Source organism: Leuresthes tenuis, unplaced genomic scaffold, assembly GCF_036924035.1.
Source record: "Leuresthes tenuis unplaced genomic scaffold, fLeuTen1.0.hap1 SCAF_10, whole genome shotgun sequence".
In the NCBI taxonomy this organism is placed as follows: domain Eukaryota; kingdom Metazoa; phylum Chordata; class Actinopteri; order Atheriniformes; family Atherinopsidae; genus Leuresthes; species Leuresthes tenuis.
The window spans coordinates 9,943,235-9,959,018 of NW_027325364.1; the positions used below are offsets into that span (position 1 = coordinate 9,943,235).

The following is a 15,784-nucleotide window of genomic DNA, read 5'->3' on the forward strand; positions in this document are numbered from 1 at the left end:
TACATTAGGTCTTCAATTCAGAAAAACAATCATACTTACTTTAATGTTACATCACTTCACACACACTCACAGCCAAGTCTACCGCCAGTTCACACAAATTAAATAAATTAATACACAACATATATCGCGGCCGCTGGTCTCCTTTTCTTTCCTTTTTGCCGCCTCCACATTGTTGACGCTGCTGATTCTGTACGTCATATGACGTCGTCTCTGGCGATGCGTTAAATGGCTACCGTAATAACTTGTGTTACTTTGAGTCCGCGAGCATTTTCACCCATTCAGTGTAAAAATCGGGGACATTTTCGGGGACAGCTTTGACCGGGGACAGGTCACCCAAAACGGGGACTGTCCCCGGAAATCGGGGACGTCTGGTCACCTTACTTTAACTTGCATTTGTAGAGGAAGCTGCAAAATATGCTAGCTAACAATGCTTTACAGATATATTTATTTTTAATGCAACACCACCAGATTGCAGTTTTTTTTTAAAAAAAATAGTGCTTTGACCTCATCTCTTTGTACAATTTGGATTCTCTGAATCTTTAAATTGCAGTGAGTACTGTAGAGGTTACGATTCCCCTATTTTTTACATAATTTTTAATTGTTGAACCTTTAGTCTTTCAGAGGGGTTTATCTATTTTTTTTTAATAATTTCCTGTTGGCAGTGCAAAACTTCCTGCGCACATTCAATTTCTCCCTTCTAAGATATAAGTGGTCTTCGTACAATAAGAAATCGTAATGTATTGCTTAATGTATTTGCACATTTTGCACTCAAGCTTAACTTTTATTGAACACAGTCACAACTTTTGATTAAATAGTGCATTTCATACCGCTTAAGTCTCATTGAGAGATTGTACAAGATGAAAAGAAAATTTACTTTCAAACAACATTTTCGTGATCGTTATTCAGTAGTTATCAGCTGACTACTTGCTCAAAATGTTGCAGTTTTTCTTTAAGTCGGGTATTTTAAACTGGCACCTTATAATGACTGTGCTCCGGTAGGCGGCTGTAATGAGCCACTCATTCATTCAATCTTAGCTGCTAGTTGTTTTTTGTTTTTTTTCTGGTCAGTAGTAGCCTTGCTAGTTTAGCTTTTATCGGCTACTCCAGTTTTTACTTATTTATCACTTCAATTTTTAACACTGTTGAAAAGTATAGCCAACTGCATGACTGAAATCAAACTTTGTGAACTAGCGGTTAGCTAACTGGAAAGCTACTAGCTGTGTATGTGTTGAGCTAACCGGCGAGGCCTACTGGGGCCACACCGAGGAGATATAAGTCAACATTTCCCTGGTTTAACGTTTGAAGTGAGTTGAGAGCTGCACTGTGTTCTTTGTTGTTTCTCAGGTAAAACCACGAACGGTCCTGTGAGCGAATCTGCAAACTACGTGGTAACGTTGCTAGCTACATTTACCTTTCATTGGTTGCTAGCATTAGCGAATGAAGCTACCAACACTGACTGTTAAATAAAGGCACTCTTCGTTACAGATATTTTGCTTATCGAACCAATAAAAGCATATTTGAAACAATATCTTAGCTTCTCACTGAGTTTAGCTAAGTGTAAGTCAGCGCATTAAGTACCCGAATCCTAAAACTTGATTACCTAAACACCATTATAAACCATAATGAATGTTCGGCTCATATATGCCACGAAGATTACTGATGTTAATTTTTTTTTGTACTTCAGGCTCTTGGAAAAAGCAAAGCTTCTGAGAAAAGATGGAGGCTCCACCTGTTACAGTGATGCCTGTTACCGGTGGTACAATCAATATGATGGAATATCTGTTACAAGGTAAGATGGATGCAGTTAGATCTAGATACACCAAACCATATGTCTGATTACAAACAAGATGCAGCACTCTTAACACACTACGAAAAACCCCTTTCATGGACATGTGAGGGCTATTCCTGGTTAACCTCAAATGAATTAGTCATTGCATAGCTTCAAGGGTTGAATTTTATTGACGATATGCAACCCAATTCATAGAACGTATATGTATAAACCAAATGTAAACTAATATGTTGACAAGCATAAATTGCAAGCATGTGTATATCTTTGTTGTTTAGCAGAAACATTAACTTAAGTTTTATTTTCAATCTATGCATCTTTTGCAATTATGTCTAAAAAGTCAGAATACTGTGTTCCTTGCACTTGTGAGAGGATTTTTATATACTGAACACAAAACAAGTTGGATCAACATCACAGTTCAATCAAATACCTTTTTCCATCAAAATTGATATCCTGCTTGAAGGTTGCATTTATGGTATGAATGTTTTTATCAAAATGCTGTGTAATGACTCATATTTTTTGTTAATAAGTCTCAGCTGTAGTAAATGGCTCAGATGGTTATTTTGTTTTTTTTGCAGTCTTTTTGCAGAGAGGTCAAATGAAACAACATAACTGCAATATGCTGAGCATGTGTTGTCTTTATATTTTATTTGAGAACCTGTTTCTTTTCCCTTTCTTAATACAGGCAGTGTGTTAGACCAAGGCCTGGAAAGCCTCTTGCATCGCCTTCGCGGTCTATGTGACAGTTTGGAGCCTGAAACCTTCACAGACCACGAGCTGGTTTACTTTCTGAAAGGACAGCAAGGAAGCCCTTTCATTTTGCGCGCCCGGCGCTCCCTCTCTCACCCTAATGCTCCGTGGCACGTACGCTATCTAGGCCAACCTGAAGTGGGAGACAAGAGCCGCCATGCCTTGGTACGCAACTGTGTTGATGTGTCTGCCTCTCACAGCCTTCCAGAGTTCCTCAATGAGATGGGCTTCCGCATGGACCATGAATTTGTGACCAGTGGCCACATATTTCGCAAAGGTGCTATGAAAATAGTGGTTGGCACGGTGTCACGCATCCTGGTACCAGGTAACACTGAAAATACAGAGCGCATTTCACTTTCCTCCTTGGTGGAGCTGAGCATTTTGGCCCCTGCCGGCCAGGACACTGTATCAGAGGACATGCGCAGCTTTGCTGAGCAACTCAGGCCTCTGATCCACCTGGAGAAGGTCGACCCAACCAAACAGAGACATTAAAAGTTGATTTCGTTAGATTCTTTCTGACTACGATAGACTAAGTCAATTTCCTGTTTTGTTTCATTGTTACAAAATGTTCATACATTATTCAACATTAAATGCAGTGCATCTTTTGATATAACATTCATAGCTCCGGTTGATCTGTTATGAGAGTTGAAAAATATTTCATCTGTCACTTTGAAATAGCAGCAGAATCCATTATTTTTCACCAACTCCGAATCTCAGAAGTTGGAAAAAGAATTTCTCATGGCAAAAAAAAAATGATCAAGCTACATTTTCAGTCATCATTGCAGCAAACTGTTTTGGAATGATCAACACTTAATAAATTCAGGCAGCAGCGTCCTCAAAGAGTACTGAGGAGTAAGAAAACTTTCCGTCTGCTGCTTTTGTCCTTTTCATGGACACTTTCACTTCATCCCACTAGGTGTCTCTCTTGTATTCATCTTGATTGGAGCAAACTGAACGCTACCTCTCATCATCTACAGGAGCTCCGGTTGCCATGGAAATAATTAGCTGTGAGATCTGCACATCTTTTACCCCACTCTAATTAGCTTTCTCAATTGCTTAATGATACATAGACCTGTGAAAGCCTCTCTTTCTTCCCCTCAACAAAAGCATTGATTTTCCTTGTCTTCCCCTCTTATTTCTACTGTTAACCCATAAGTGCCCCTTTTCATGAGAACTTGAGTTGGGAATATTACACATGAAAGCCCTACAGCTGCTTCAGGTTCTTCCCTGCTCGTGTTGAAATTTAAAAAGGGTTGTATACCAGCGTGTCAACATTATGGCCAATCTACTGCAGAGACGGAAGAAACTAATGCACATCCTGTCAGTTATGATAATAATGTTGGCAAAAAGACATGAGTGCTTCTAATAATACCCTTGCAGGAAGATGCATTTGCTGGAGTTGAGATGTAAAGTGACCGTGTGCATGTCTGAGAGGAGAGCTCCAGGGCCGATGCCTGTCTCTACATGTTGACCTACCTGCATGTCAAGGCTGATGAGGATAAGCTCACTGAGGTGGAAAGGTGAGGGGACATTGGTTCCACATGCATTTAGTGCAACTTGAAAACCTCACGTTTGAGAGGTAAGTAATCTGTTGGCAATTTTTCTGCTTTTGAAGACGAATCTGAGCTGTGCCGTTATCGCAGGCTATATGGTCCAGAAAAGTTTCTGTCAGTTAGACTGGACTATCTGATGAAGACAGTTTTATGTTCCAACAACCACAAGCAGACGACCGGCCCTTCGGACTAAAGCATGATATTTCTGCTCTGAGTGAATTATGTATTAAAGAGGCAGATGCCTCCTTGCCTAAGGCTCACTATGTCCAGCACTACAGTCTACTGGCTTTCTTCCATTTAAACTTGTGTTTAGTGCTGTACTCTTTGGTGATGAGCTAGGCTCCCACTCCACCTTCACTCCACACTGCCTGGAGAGCAGAGGCATAGCAAGGCTAATCAGTGTCTTGGCATCAGGCCTACTTGGCTATTGTGGATGTTGCCAACCACTGTTGCACAAGTGAGGGCTTTAACCCTTTGCTGGAGACAATTTGTTGTGCTACAGTGAAGAAACTGAGTGACATGCTCTTCAAATCAGAATGTGGTTCATACAAATGTATAAAAATGTAAAGTTACCAGACTTATTAGCTTTAATTATAGGATTATTGGTTCGAAAAATATCATCTGAGCCAGTGCTTGCAGCCTGAATATTAGATTCATTGTTTTAATTTTCCAATGTCAGAACTCAGAATAGGCCTCTTTGTTTTCATCTTGTAAGCTTGAGTTTTATCTGCACCTTTTTTCCCCCCTTCGCAGCTTAATCTAACAGTTTTGTATTTGTAGTTAATTGATCACCTTGTCATCACAAACAATTTTCCCTTTTATGCTGCCATGTTGGTTGTTTTGTTTTGCCCAGAACTTAATGGTTTAAAATGACAGAGAAAGCTAATCATTGCATTTGAAAATCTTGAAACCAACAAATGTGTCCCTATTGAATAGATAATTGACCCAAATAAAGAATTGCTTTTTTTTCTGGTTTTACTGCAATGTTGTGCCCCATACCTATTATCTTGATGGAATTATTTCAGCTCAGCACCATACCCTTAACCTTAAAACCTCTTTGACATCGGTTCATTGTAATATAATTAAACATGCATCAGTTTTTGGAGCGAGAGCAGAGCAATGCAGATTTTCCTCCCTGGGCCATTTGGTTGCTCTGCATTTTTAACTGTTAGATATAATTAATTGGCTACGGCAGATAGTGTTAATCACATTGTGTTAGACCTCTGAATAGGGATGGAAGTCATTACCTGCACATGCCTATACTTTCCCGTTCACAACACAGTCTTAATTAAAACTCTTGGCACCAATCGTATTCACGTCCTCTGAACATAATGTTCATAGTTGCCAGTGCAGATGCCAAGATGCCGCAGAATGCTGGCTGTTGCTTTAGGCTGACTCCTTTGAGTCAGCCTGCTTTGGGCCAACGCCACAAAGGGGGTGACATCCAGCTTCACCCTCTCGGTGATCTTTCCAATGTAAAGGGTTGAGCCCTGTCCTTCTTGTGTCATTGGGAAACCATATGTCTGTGAGAGTGTGTGGGTTGTTTGCTGAGAAGGGAGGAGGCCGAGAGGAGGAGCTTTCCCAGACAGACATTGATCTCCCGAGGGTGTTCTTGTGGTTTCTCGGGATACCTCTTGTCCAAACCCCATGGGGCAGACTGGGCTACAGAGATAAGTTTGAAATATGATAAAATTATAAGCGATTGCTGAAGTGACACGGTCTGAGGTGGGTTTAGCAGCAATAGGTGAAAAAATTACGAGCCGCTTTCCTCCTTCAAATTGAATTCCAGCGCATTTTGTTGGGGTGCAAATTGACAGGCACAAAGCTCTGACTTGTACATGTGATGCTCTGACTGACTTGTGGCTCACTGAGGTGATTACTGCTATGCAGAACACACTGTTCCAAGGTCAGCCACTCAAAGCTTTAAGGCAGCATGCTGCCTCTGGAATGTCTGGTATGGGACAACGTAAGAGTCAGCCTGGAGGGGACCAAACAGTTTTTTTTTTTTTTTTAACTGGTTCTGCCAAGCCCTTCTGCCTCTCTGCCTGATTCCTCTCTGCTTCACACAAGTTTTGTCTCTCTTAAGAGTTAGTCCTGCTGTGAGTCTCTGGATCTGGTTGTTTGCCTTCTTTGATAGTCATTTGGTTTTCTTTCACTTCCTGTGTAATCAAGGCGCATTGTGTAATCTGAAGTGTCACCAAAATTATGGCTTTCATAAGTGTTACTTGTGACGCATCTCAAGCAGAACCTCGTGTTAAAGACTAGAAGCTGCAAAAGGCTCGTCTGTCTCTAGTGTTGGTTTGATTATTCTTTGCATGTGATCATTGAAGTATAATACTTCCTTGTATAATAATATTCTTAATGAGCAATATTGTTTTGTTTAAAAAGAAAACTATTAGCTACATGGCATTTTAATCATGTGGTCCGCCTGATGCTCAACATTAAGTCACTCCATGACACACTGATGACACATCCTCCCGCATTTAAAACCGTACTATTTTTGACAAATTTCTCAACATCGTGTCTGAGTGCACACTGACACTGTGGCTGTGTTTTGCAACTTTTAAGTACAGCTTCCATGCATGCACACTTTAATGCATGAAAGGGGCTGTGTTCTCAGACAGTTTCCTCCACCTTGCAGCACAAGGAGTTGTTTTGACTGTGCCTGTAAAATTAGAACTAAAATGTACACTGGATTACTTCCCCCTCTGTTTCTAAGGTCCCAGACTCAATAGAGAGAGAGCATGTGGAGGGACAGGTCATACAGAGTAGCCATAGGCTTTTGAAAGGCTTGCAGTAGTTTCAGAAATTATCACTGCAAGCATTTGTGTTCAAGTGGGGCTAACTGTCAAAGTCCATGAATAAGTAATATTTTCCCTGAAGCAACTATCAATATAACAGGTGTTATGTTGATGGTTGTTCATTAAGATTCGAGAAAAAATAGCTCAGTAGATTATCTTTAGACTGATAAGTGAAAATGTGAGGTAGTTTAGACTACACAACCAGTATAATTGAATTTGAAAGAGACATTGACTGTCAATAGTAAAAGAACACCTGTGATTGTACCGCCCAGCCCTCAGATTTTAGAAGGAAGAGATCAGTGTAGCAGCAGAATCACACACACGGTCAGACTTGCACTAAATCTGCCAAATAAGAGTGGCTTTGGCGTTGGAACAAATGCGGTTTCTGATAATGTCTTTTATTTTTCCTCACTTCACGGAGTCTGGTGCACAAGTGATTTTTCACCCTGGCCTCTGAAAAGTCCCACTTCAACCCACTCCTCTCGGATTAAAATCTAGGGTTACCTAATCTCTTGTTAATCTGAACTAAATCTGTCTAATCGGCATAGAAAATTACACTCACTGAGGTATTGCCCGCAAATAATCAGCGGAGGTAGAACCGTTCGCGCATCGCGAGTTCTCCCTGGAGGGCATTTGGACGCTGCACACGGTGCACGGGGCAATTTGTTACGCACATACTTAGCCTATTTTAGACAAAAGCCAGTGTCGACATTGTGCAGGAATTTCTGCTCCTGTCCCGTGGGTTTCACATTGTCTTGATTTTATTTAATTACATTTTTTTTTTTTTTTTTTGGTCACAGCTTTACATGGAGGCTGGCACACAAAGCGCCATGTGACGCTCCGCCAGAAAGATCATTATGTTGAGTACTGATTAAGAATTTTGGTTTTGCCACCTCCGTTCGTAACTGAGATGGTGATGAGGAGGGAAGGAGGGAGAGAGAAAGTGTGTGTGTCCGGGATTTCGCTGTAATCATGTTCGGAGTATTGATTTCGTGAGCGCACTCCAATTGGCAGCATCTCTACTATACAGCGCCGGCGCGTCATCCTCGGCTCACATCGACGGTACGAGTTGTAAGCAAATGAGAACATGTGTGGCATCTGAGAGAGTGAGAAAAGGCAAGGGGCTGATTGAAGGGAGCAAGAGGAGGTGTGAGAAAAGCCAATTTTTATCGTCCTGACAACTGGATACGAGATTTGATTGCCGGGCTTTTTTTTTTTTGCCCTCTTCCTTTATATATTTCAGACAGGAAAATTATCGATTCGTCACATGCGCACGCCTCTTCATTATAATTGCAGACAGTTGGGTGCTGTTCAGGCTGAATGGACTTGAATGTGTCGCTGCCAGCTTAATCCATGCAGACTGGAAGATTTAATAATTCACGGTAATCACGCATTATCGCCTCAGTGGATGCTCTCTACACAGCTCTGATGATTTTTTTCTCCCCTCCTCTTTCCTGACTCTTTCCGTTGTCTTCTGGAGGATTTATCGACGGCTGCTTTGCTCCTTATCTGAAATATCATCTGTTGCTGCAACTGGATTGAAAAGCCCCCATGACTGACTTAGACACGTTTGAGATTTAATGTATTAAGGTGATATGGATTGTTAAATAAGAAGTATTTTATCATCTTTTGATAGTCTCCTCCTGTTAAAATGGACAAGAAATTATTATTACTTTTATTACTTCTCTTATCTCTCCACGCGAGACAGTGATTTTTGCTTACATTCATCATGATTGTCCTACTCTGCTGAATGGGCTTCTATTGATTCTGACTAAGCTTTATAGGCATATTACAAGGCAAATTTCAGCGTGAAGTGGTACTGAAGACAGTTTCCTTCTTTGCCCTTTCTTTTGATTTATTCTATTTTCAACTGAAGGATAAATGTTGATGATGGAGGACGACGAATTAGACGCTCATCAGGTTGACTCGGATTTCGAGCCGCAAAGCCGGCCTCGCTCATGCACATGGCCGCTGCCTTGCCCAGAGGATTTTCCCGGTGGACACGAGGTGAGCGGGGGTCTTCCACTGGCCAACATCAAGGTGGAACCGGAGGACGTCCCGGCTTGCAGAGCCGGACTCGTGGGCGGAACGCCGGGAGAGCTGAAGCATCCAGCCGGCGCCCCGGCACCCACAGGCTCGACGCACCCATGCTTGGCTGGCGCGGCGCTCGATGTGACCGGATCCCTGCGCAAAGCCAAATCCTCGCGTCGGAACGCGTGGGGGAACCAGTCCTACGCGGATCTCATTACCCGCGCCATTGAGAGCACCCCAGAAAAGAGGCTCACGCTGTCACAGATATACGACTGGATGGTCCGTTATGTGCCCTATTTCAAGGATAAGGGCGACAGTAACAGCTCAGCTGGCTGGAAGGTAAGAAATGAAACCCACGACCCAGCATGGAGAGGGGCTGACATGTTAATCACAGTGATAATATTGATTATTATTCACTAAGCCATAATGATTCATTCACCCCTTGTGCCTTACACATGTTACTGTGGGATTCCGTGTAATTTACGCATGAGTGGTGCCATGCCTTATCTTGTCTTAGTTCATTAATGCCGTCAGTCATTCTAATATATCACCGATGGCAGAATGTAATAGACTGGAGTGAAGACCCTCTCTACGTGCGCAGCTTTTTTTCACCCTAGCAGCAGAAAGCATACTTTTAGTAGGCTTCAGCGTCTGTGGTACTGCATGGAATCCCCTCACCTCAAGATCTGATCGATTGATGATTTATTTCCATATCTCCCAATAAATCTTCCAGATAAGTAAGGGTTAGTGCGTCATGAAAATTAGTAGTCCACCACGTTTTCTCTTATTTATTTCTTAAAACATATCTGTGAATCAACTGTGTGGCTACTTGTTGGAGACCATAGGTCAGCTGTCCACAATGTAAATATTCAGTGCCATTTTCACCACTGACCACAGTCCACTATCGCTGGCTGCCTGGCCCAGAGCCTAACCTCCTGGAGATCTTCCCACTTTGCTCCCAGCCTCATCTTGTTTCAATTCATTATAGACATCTGAAGACAGTGAGAGGGGGCAGTGAGATTAGGAGGGCAGCAATGCTTGACCTGATGGTGTAACTTTGCAGAGCTGTGCCTCGAGACTGGATCTTAAGTTTGCATCTGGCATTGCAGTCAAGTTAATGTTAGTATGTGAGAGGGTAAATAAAGTAGAGGCTGTACAGTACGATAGTACTTTGTGGATTCATCATCAGACTCTTCACCTTGTAATTCTAAGTTACGTATGTCTGTTTTTGTTTTTTCTATCTAAAGCAAACTGATGGACAGGATTCAGAAAGTATTTCTCATTGGCCAGCTGTACCTTTGTTCAAGCACATTGTTTCTTGCTGAATTTAAGTATGAGAAGGATGATAGAGTTGACAGCATAACATGATTCGTCCAGAGCAATTTAGGTATCATTCATCATAAACAATCAGAGCTGGTGTGATTTTATTTTATTTTATTTTTTTTCAGGGTAATGAGTTCTTTGTCAAAACTTGTTGTTTTGCTGTTGCGTAACATAAACTCTTTACCAGTTGAAGTCGAGTCTCCGCTTTTGGCCTCAGTCTTAATCACATAGCACCTGACTGACACTTTAAACCTGTCCCATTAAATTTAGCTGACTGTTAAGGTGTGTCTTCAGGTAGATTTTGTTTCTTCTGCTCTGCTCCCGCGCCAACACTATTCAACCATGAGGTCTCTTTACTTAAAGTGCCAAAGTCCCAGTCTCTATTTATGAAACTGCAAATTAGTGGGGTTTGACAGTGGCAGTCTGAGGTCCTAGGCTATTTTCAGGCCGCAGGCGAGACATGGGGCCTATTCCAGGTAATGACGGGGGATTAGGTAAGTCGTTTAAAGCAGGCATCCTTGATGTCAGTTACAGGCCTGACCTGGTTTTGGTCAGAGACAGGGCGGTATTGTAAACATACACTTTTGAGTCACATGTGCGCCTGGCTTAAATGAGCCAACCAAACGATCACTAGAAATGCTGCACCTGAAAGTGCATGAAACCTTTATTTCTGATGCAGCTATCTTACTTTTATACTAATTTTTTTAACCATATAGCAAAAAATGTCAATATAGTTTAATAGATAAGGGATTCAATTCAATTCAGTTTTATTTATATGGCCCAAATTACAACAATTGTCATCTCAAGGCACTTAAATAATATAGTCCAGTTCAAGCCAATTGGAATTCTATTCATTGTAATCATAATCCAATGAAATCCAATTAATTAATTTCAAAATAATCCAATTCATTCAGTAGAGCCAATACAAAAACAATATCCTAGCTAAGGAAACCAACAGATTGCACCGAAACTTGTCTTCAGTCCAATCTCCCGTCCTGAGCGTGCCTGTGGCGACTGTGGAAAGGAACGACTCCCTTTTAACAGGAAGAAACCTCTGGCAGAACCAGACTCAGGAAGGGTGGCCATCCGCCTCGACCAGCTGGGGTTTGAGAAGACAGAAAAGATGGGGGGGAAAAACACCTTAACGCCATTCAAAGGATACCTGTTGAATCAGGGAAACACAAGTTAATGACCACAATAATGTCACATGTACAAAAAATCATTTGAGAAATTAAACAGGGGAAAAAGAGAGCAAAGTGAGGAAAGGTGTGACAGATGAGGTCAGCTTAACTATGGGATGTTTGAGGATCACCTGAGCCATCCCTAACTATCAAAAAGGAAAGTTTTAAGCCTAATCTTAAAAGTGGAAACGGTGTCTGCTTCCCGGACATTTACTGGCAGCTCATTCCACAAGAGAGGGGCCTGATAACTGAAGGCTCTACCTCCCATTCTACTTTTAGAAACTCTGGGAACAACAAGTAAACCTGCAGTTTGGGAGCGAAGTGCTCTGTTAGGAAAATATCTTACAATGAGATCTTTAAGATATGATGGAGCTCGGTCATTAAGAGCTTTATATGTGAGAAGAAGAATCTTAAATTCTATTCTGCATTTAACAGGAAGCCAATGAAGAGAAGCTAAAACTGGAGAAACATGTTCTCTCCTGTTAGTCCTCATCAGAACTCTGGCTGCAGCATTTTGGATCAGCTGGAGGCTTTCCAGAGAATATGTGGGACAGCCCAATAATAAATAATTACAGTTGTCCAATCTAGAAGTAACAAATGCATGGACTAGTTTCTCTGCATCACTCTGAGACAGGATGTTCCTGATTTTGGCAATATTACGAAAGTGAAAGTAGGCAGTCCAAGACACCAGTTTTATATGAGTGTCAAATGGTAAATTCTGATCAAAAATGACTCCAAGGTTCCTCACTGTAGAACTAGAAGCCAAGGAAATACCACCTAGAGTAACTATATAACTAGACAAATCCAGATCCAAAGAGAACAACTTCAGTTTAACTTCAGCAATAAAAGAACTGAGGAAAATGCTGATTCAATTAATTCAAATTAAGAGGCATAGCTTTGACAGGGAAGCTTGAAGGTGGAGGTTGGGTTGTGGAAAACAGCTTAAAAGCAAGTAAACTTTTTAAATGTAAATACCTAAGTCCAACATACATAAATTCTGGAAAAATCTTGAAAAGCTGGCTGTGCTGCCCTGACTAATGTTTTAAAGGATGTTATAGGCCTACTGGCTTGATGATGGGTAATAGTCAGCCAGTGCACCTCGACAGTACCATTAAGCTCCTATAAATACCTAATAGCTTTTGACTTCTAGGAAGGCTCCAGTATTCCGAGGTCACAGCTTTCTAATCGGCCCCTTACTGGAGGGAGGATACGTAGAATTGTGTTCTTGTGGACCCTGTTATACTTTCCACTGGGGTGCTGTAGATTAGTGGTTGCTTAACTACCATTAATTTATTCATACTCGAGCAGAGCTTCTCCAACCCCAGAATATTGCAGGATTCTGAATTAAGATTAAAAACAGATTCTGAATCTTCTGTATAGAGAAAGCATACTTCTATGTTTTCAAGGCCAATTATGCCCGAACGCGAGCATCCATGTGTGCATGTAGATGCATTCTGCGTGCGTGGGAGAGTCCCATGTAAATTACAACAAAGCATGAGGGTCGGTAGTGCTGTGTGTGTCTTTGTGGGGGCTACTGCTGGGGGAGGGGCTGTCTGGTTCTATAGGCGTCTGTGTTTTGGCCCGCTGATTGGTCTGACAGCATGTCACTGCAGTGAATGGTATATGTAGTCTCGTTCTTGACTTCATAATGCCTCTAACGGTGGGGTAACACTTGGTCTGGGGATTTCCCTGTAGGCATCTAGAAGTTCATTAACTTCAAGGGGTTTAGATGATGCTATTGTTATGCTGGGGGGTTACTTTATTGTATATACCAGCATGGGTAGTTAGGGGATACAAAAATCTTTGATGCACAAATGCTTTTGGTGTGTTAAACACATTAAAGAAGAAATGTATGATAAATACCTCTAGGACATCAGCGCATTATATCATCTGTATGTACAATTTCAACAGTGTGGAGTTTGTTTGTCTGCCTTCTTTATATGCATAGTTTCCTTTCTGTGTCCTGACAGTGCCAGGGCTTTTTCCAGCACTTGGGCCAGTCAGATGCCAGTGGATTGAGCAGCAGGTCGCAAAGAGTGCCAGGCAGTCACTCAGACACTTTAATCCAAAGAGACTAGACTGTTATTTATAAAGTGACTTTAGGTAAAGGTCTGTGCAGGGTCGGCAGGGCAAAGGTCATGGTGCCTCTTCTATCGACAGAAATCAGCCAGTCCAGGAAGATGGCTGTAAGAACAAAAAAAGAAAAAAAAAAAGAAAAGAAAAGTGACAGCAAATGTGTAGCAGTTAGATGAAAAGAGAAACTGCCTCTGGGTAAATTTTGAGTAAAGCGGGAAAGCTGTCTCTGGTTATATATGTTGTCTTATCATCTTTAAAAGCACATAACCCCCAGTCTCCATAGGCAGTAATATTTAAAACATGACCAGATCATATCATTTTATCTAATTGATTTATGGGTAAAGAGTCAGACAGACCCTTGTAATCCTGTCACTATGTAGGAGCTCCAGCAACTGCAGCAGGCAGACACTTGGTAAAAACGAGAGATATGAATGTTAAATATATGGCAGGAGAACGAGTTTGACAGAGGAAGTTTCAAGATTTGCATGCTTGAGTCTATTGCATGTGTGTATACAAATGCCTGTGATGCTTGAAGATCGTAGGGGAGTCTGGGGAGACTGGAAACTATCCTAGACTTCAGCTGATTCATAGTTTATCCTCTTTCTTGGCTGAGGGGAGCAGAGTAATTTAAGAGTGCAACACACACGCACACACACACACACATATATGTGCTTACACTCTCACAATGTGAGAGCATATGATGTGCGCTGGATAGATTTATGGTGCAGGATTATGAGCACCTCACATCTCCCCAGGCTCCTTCACCTGGAGCCAGTTTGGGTTCAGGCAGTATATTTAGCTTGAATCATGCCAAGTAGCCCATTCTCACTGCTTTCCCCCCCCTGTAGCCTTCAGGCAATCATGGCAGTTCATTTCTCACACAAATGATTAATGTACATGCAGATTACCAAAGCATGGGCACACATTCAAATATGGGAGACGGCAATCAGGAGACAGTAATATGAAAAACAATATCAATTGCCTTTGATATTACTTCTCTCTCTTATATCACTACATCGACCAGATGCTGTTTTTATCTCCTATTTTATCTCCGCTGACTTATGTGCTGTCTGTCTATCCATTAGACATTCTATACATTCTTTCTGTCTTAGTGGTTTTAGGCACAAGGGCCAATTGAGGTGAGGAGTCTTTCTCAAGAGAGCTGTGGTGTCAGGATTTTAAGCTTTAGCTGTGATCCAGAGAGCCTCAAGCAGTGTGCCTCTACTCATCTGAGAGACATCTCATATTATCATAGAGATAATAGGATAATGAGGCAGAATTTTATCCAGCTCAAATACTTTTTTTGTTTTTGTTTTCAGGGTGAGACAATCAGGTTCCCAACCGGACATGGCTGAACTAATCAGAATGTTCGACTCAGAGTTCTTACTATGAGTATTACGCTTTTCTCTGTATTTCTTGCTGCATTTCTGTTTGGTGACATATTTATAACTCTTTTATTTTCCCCTTAGTGAGGCAATGCTAGAAATGTTTAGTGTTTTCCTATTGCACTGTTTAGGATGATGGCTGCCGCTATTCCCTCTGGCTCAGACACACACATTTGCAGAAAACACATGTGCCTCCTCAAACCACCCATGGAGGAACACTCTGTTCTGAGGTGGGGTGAATCATTTTTTTGGAGAGGAGGGGGCTGACCAGGAGCAGAGGCGACTTTCAGTGGTGGTGTTTTGCCACCTGATTTGTTTTGAAACTCGTCTGACTTTCAACAATTTGCTCACATGGAAGGTGTGGCTCTGTTTAGTAAGCTCTCCTGGATTTATTTATTTATTTTTTTTTTAAGCAAAACCATTCACAGCTGCAGGGATTGTGGTGTGCTTTTCTTTTTTTTTTTTCTTTTTTTTTTTTTTAGGCCGTGTTAAGTTTGATGCCATGGAGATTTGATTGGGAGGGGGAGGCCTTGAGTGTTAAAGCACTGCTGTGTGATTAGAACACATCTCTTTTTATTTCCATGGAACCAAATTGAAGCTGGGAAGGGAACAGAGAAAGGCTATGTAATGGTAACACAGCTGGACGGACTGTAAGTTCTCGGTATGCACCCACAAAAACCACATTTCAATAAAATCAGGCTAAAAGTCACTGTGTTCCTGCTCAGTTACCCTCTAGTCACATTCAGATGACACTGGCATCCATGTGACTTGTAGTCTTATTGATCAAATTGTTACTCAGTCTGCGAGTTTTGAGCAACAAGAAAAAATGGAAGACTCCAAGCACTGTCAGTAAAGTTGGTCATGGAGTAATATTACTCCCAAAATAAATTGATTAGAA

General features: G+C 41.6%; 2 protein-coding genes across 2 annotated transcripts in view; both read left to right on the forward strand.

Moving 5' to 3' along the window:
• Positions 1-1,002: 1,002 nt before the first annotated feature.
• med18 (mediator of RNA polymerase II transcription, subunit 18 homolog (yeast)) lies at positions 1,003-3,149 on the forward strand. Its single transcript, XM_072393255.1, has 3 exons — positions 1,003-1,304; positions 1,685-1,789; positions 2,472-3,149. The coding sequence occupies exons 2-3, from the start codon at positions 1,717-1,719 to the stop codon at positions 3,026-3,028; spliced, it is 630 nt and encodes a 209-aa protein (XP_072249356.1). The 5' UTR covers positions 1,003-1,304; positions 1,685-1,716; the 3' UTR covers positions 3,029-3,149.
• A 4,762-nt stretch (positions 3,150-7,911) lies between these two features.
• The window catches only part of LOC140316153 (forkhead box protein O6-like), a 30,881-nt gene continuing 23,008 nt past the window's right edge, over positions 7,912-15,784 (forward strand). The window contains exon 1 of the mRNA XM_072393873.1: positions 7,912-9,260. Within this exon, the coding sequence (XP_072249974.1) occupies positions 8,772-9,260 (489 nt within the window). The 5' untranslated portion in view covers positions 7,912-8,771. The remainder of the gene's footprint in view (positions 9,261-15,784) is intronic.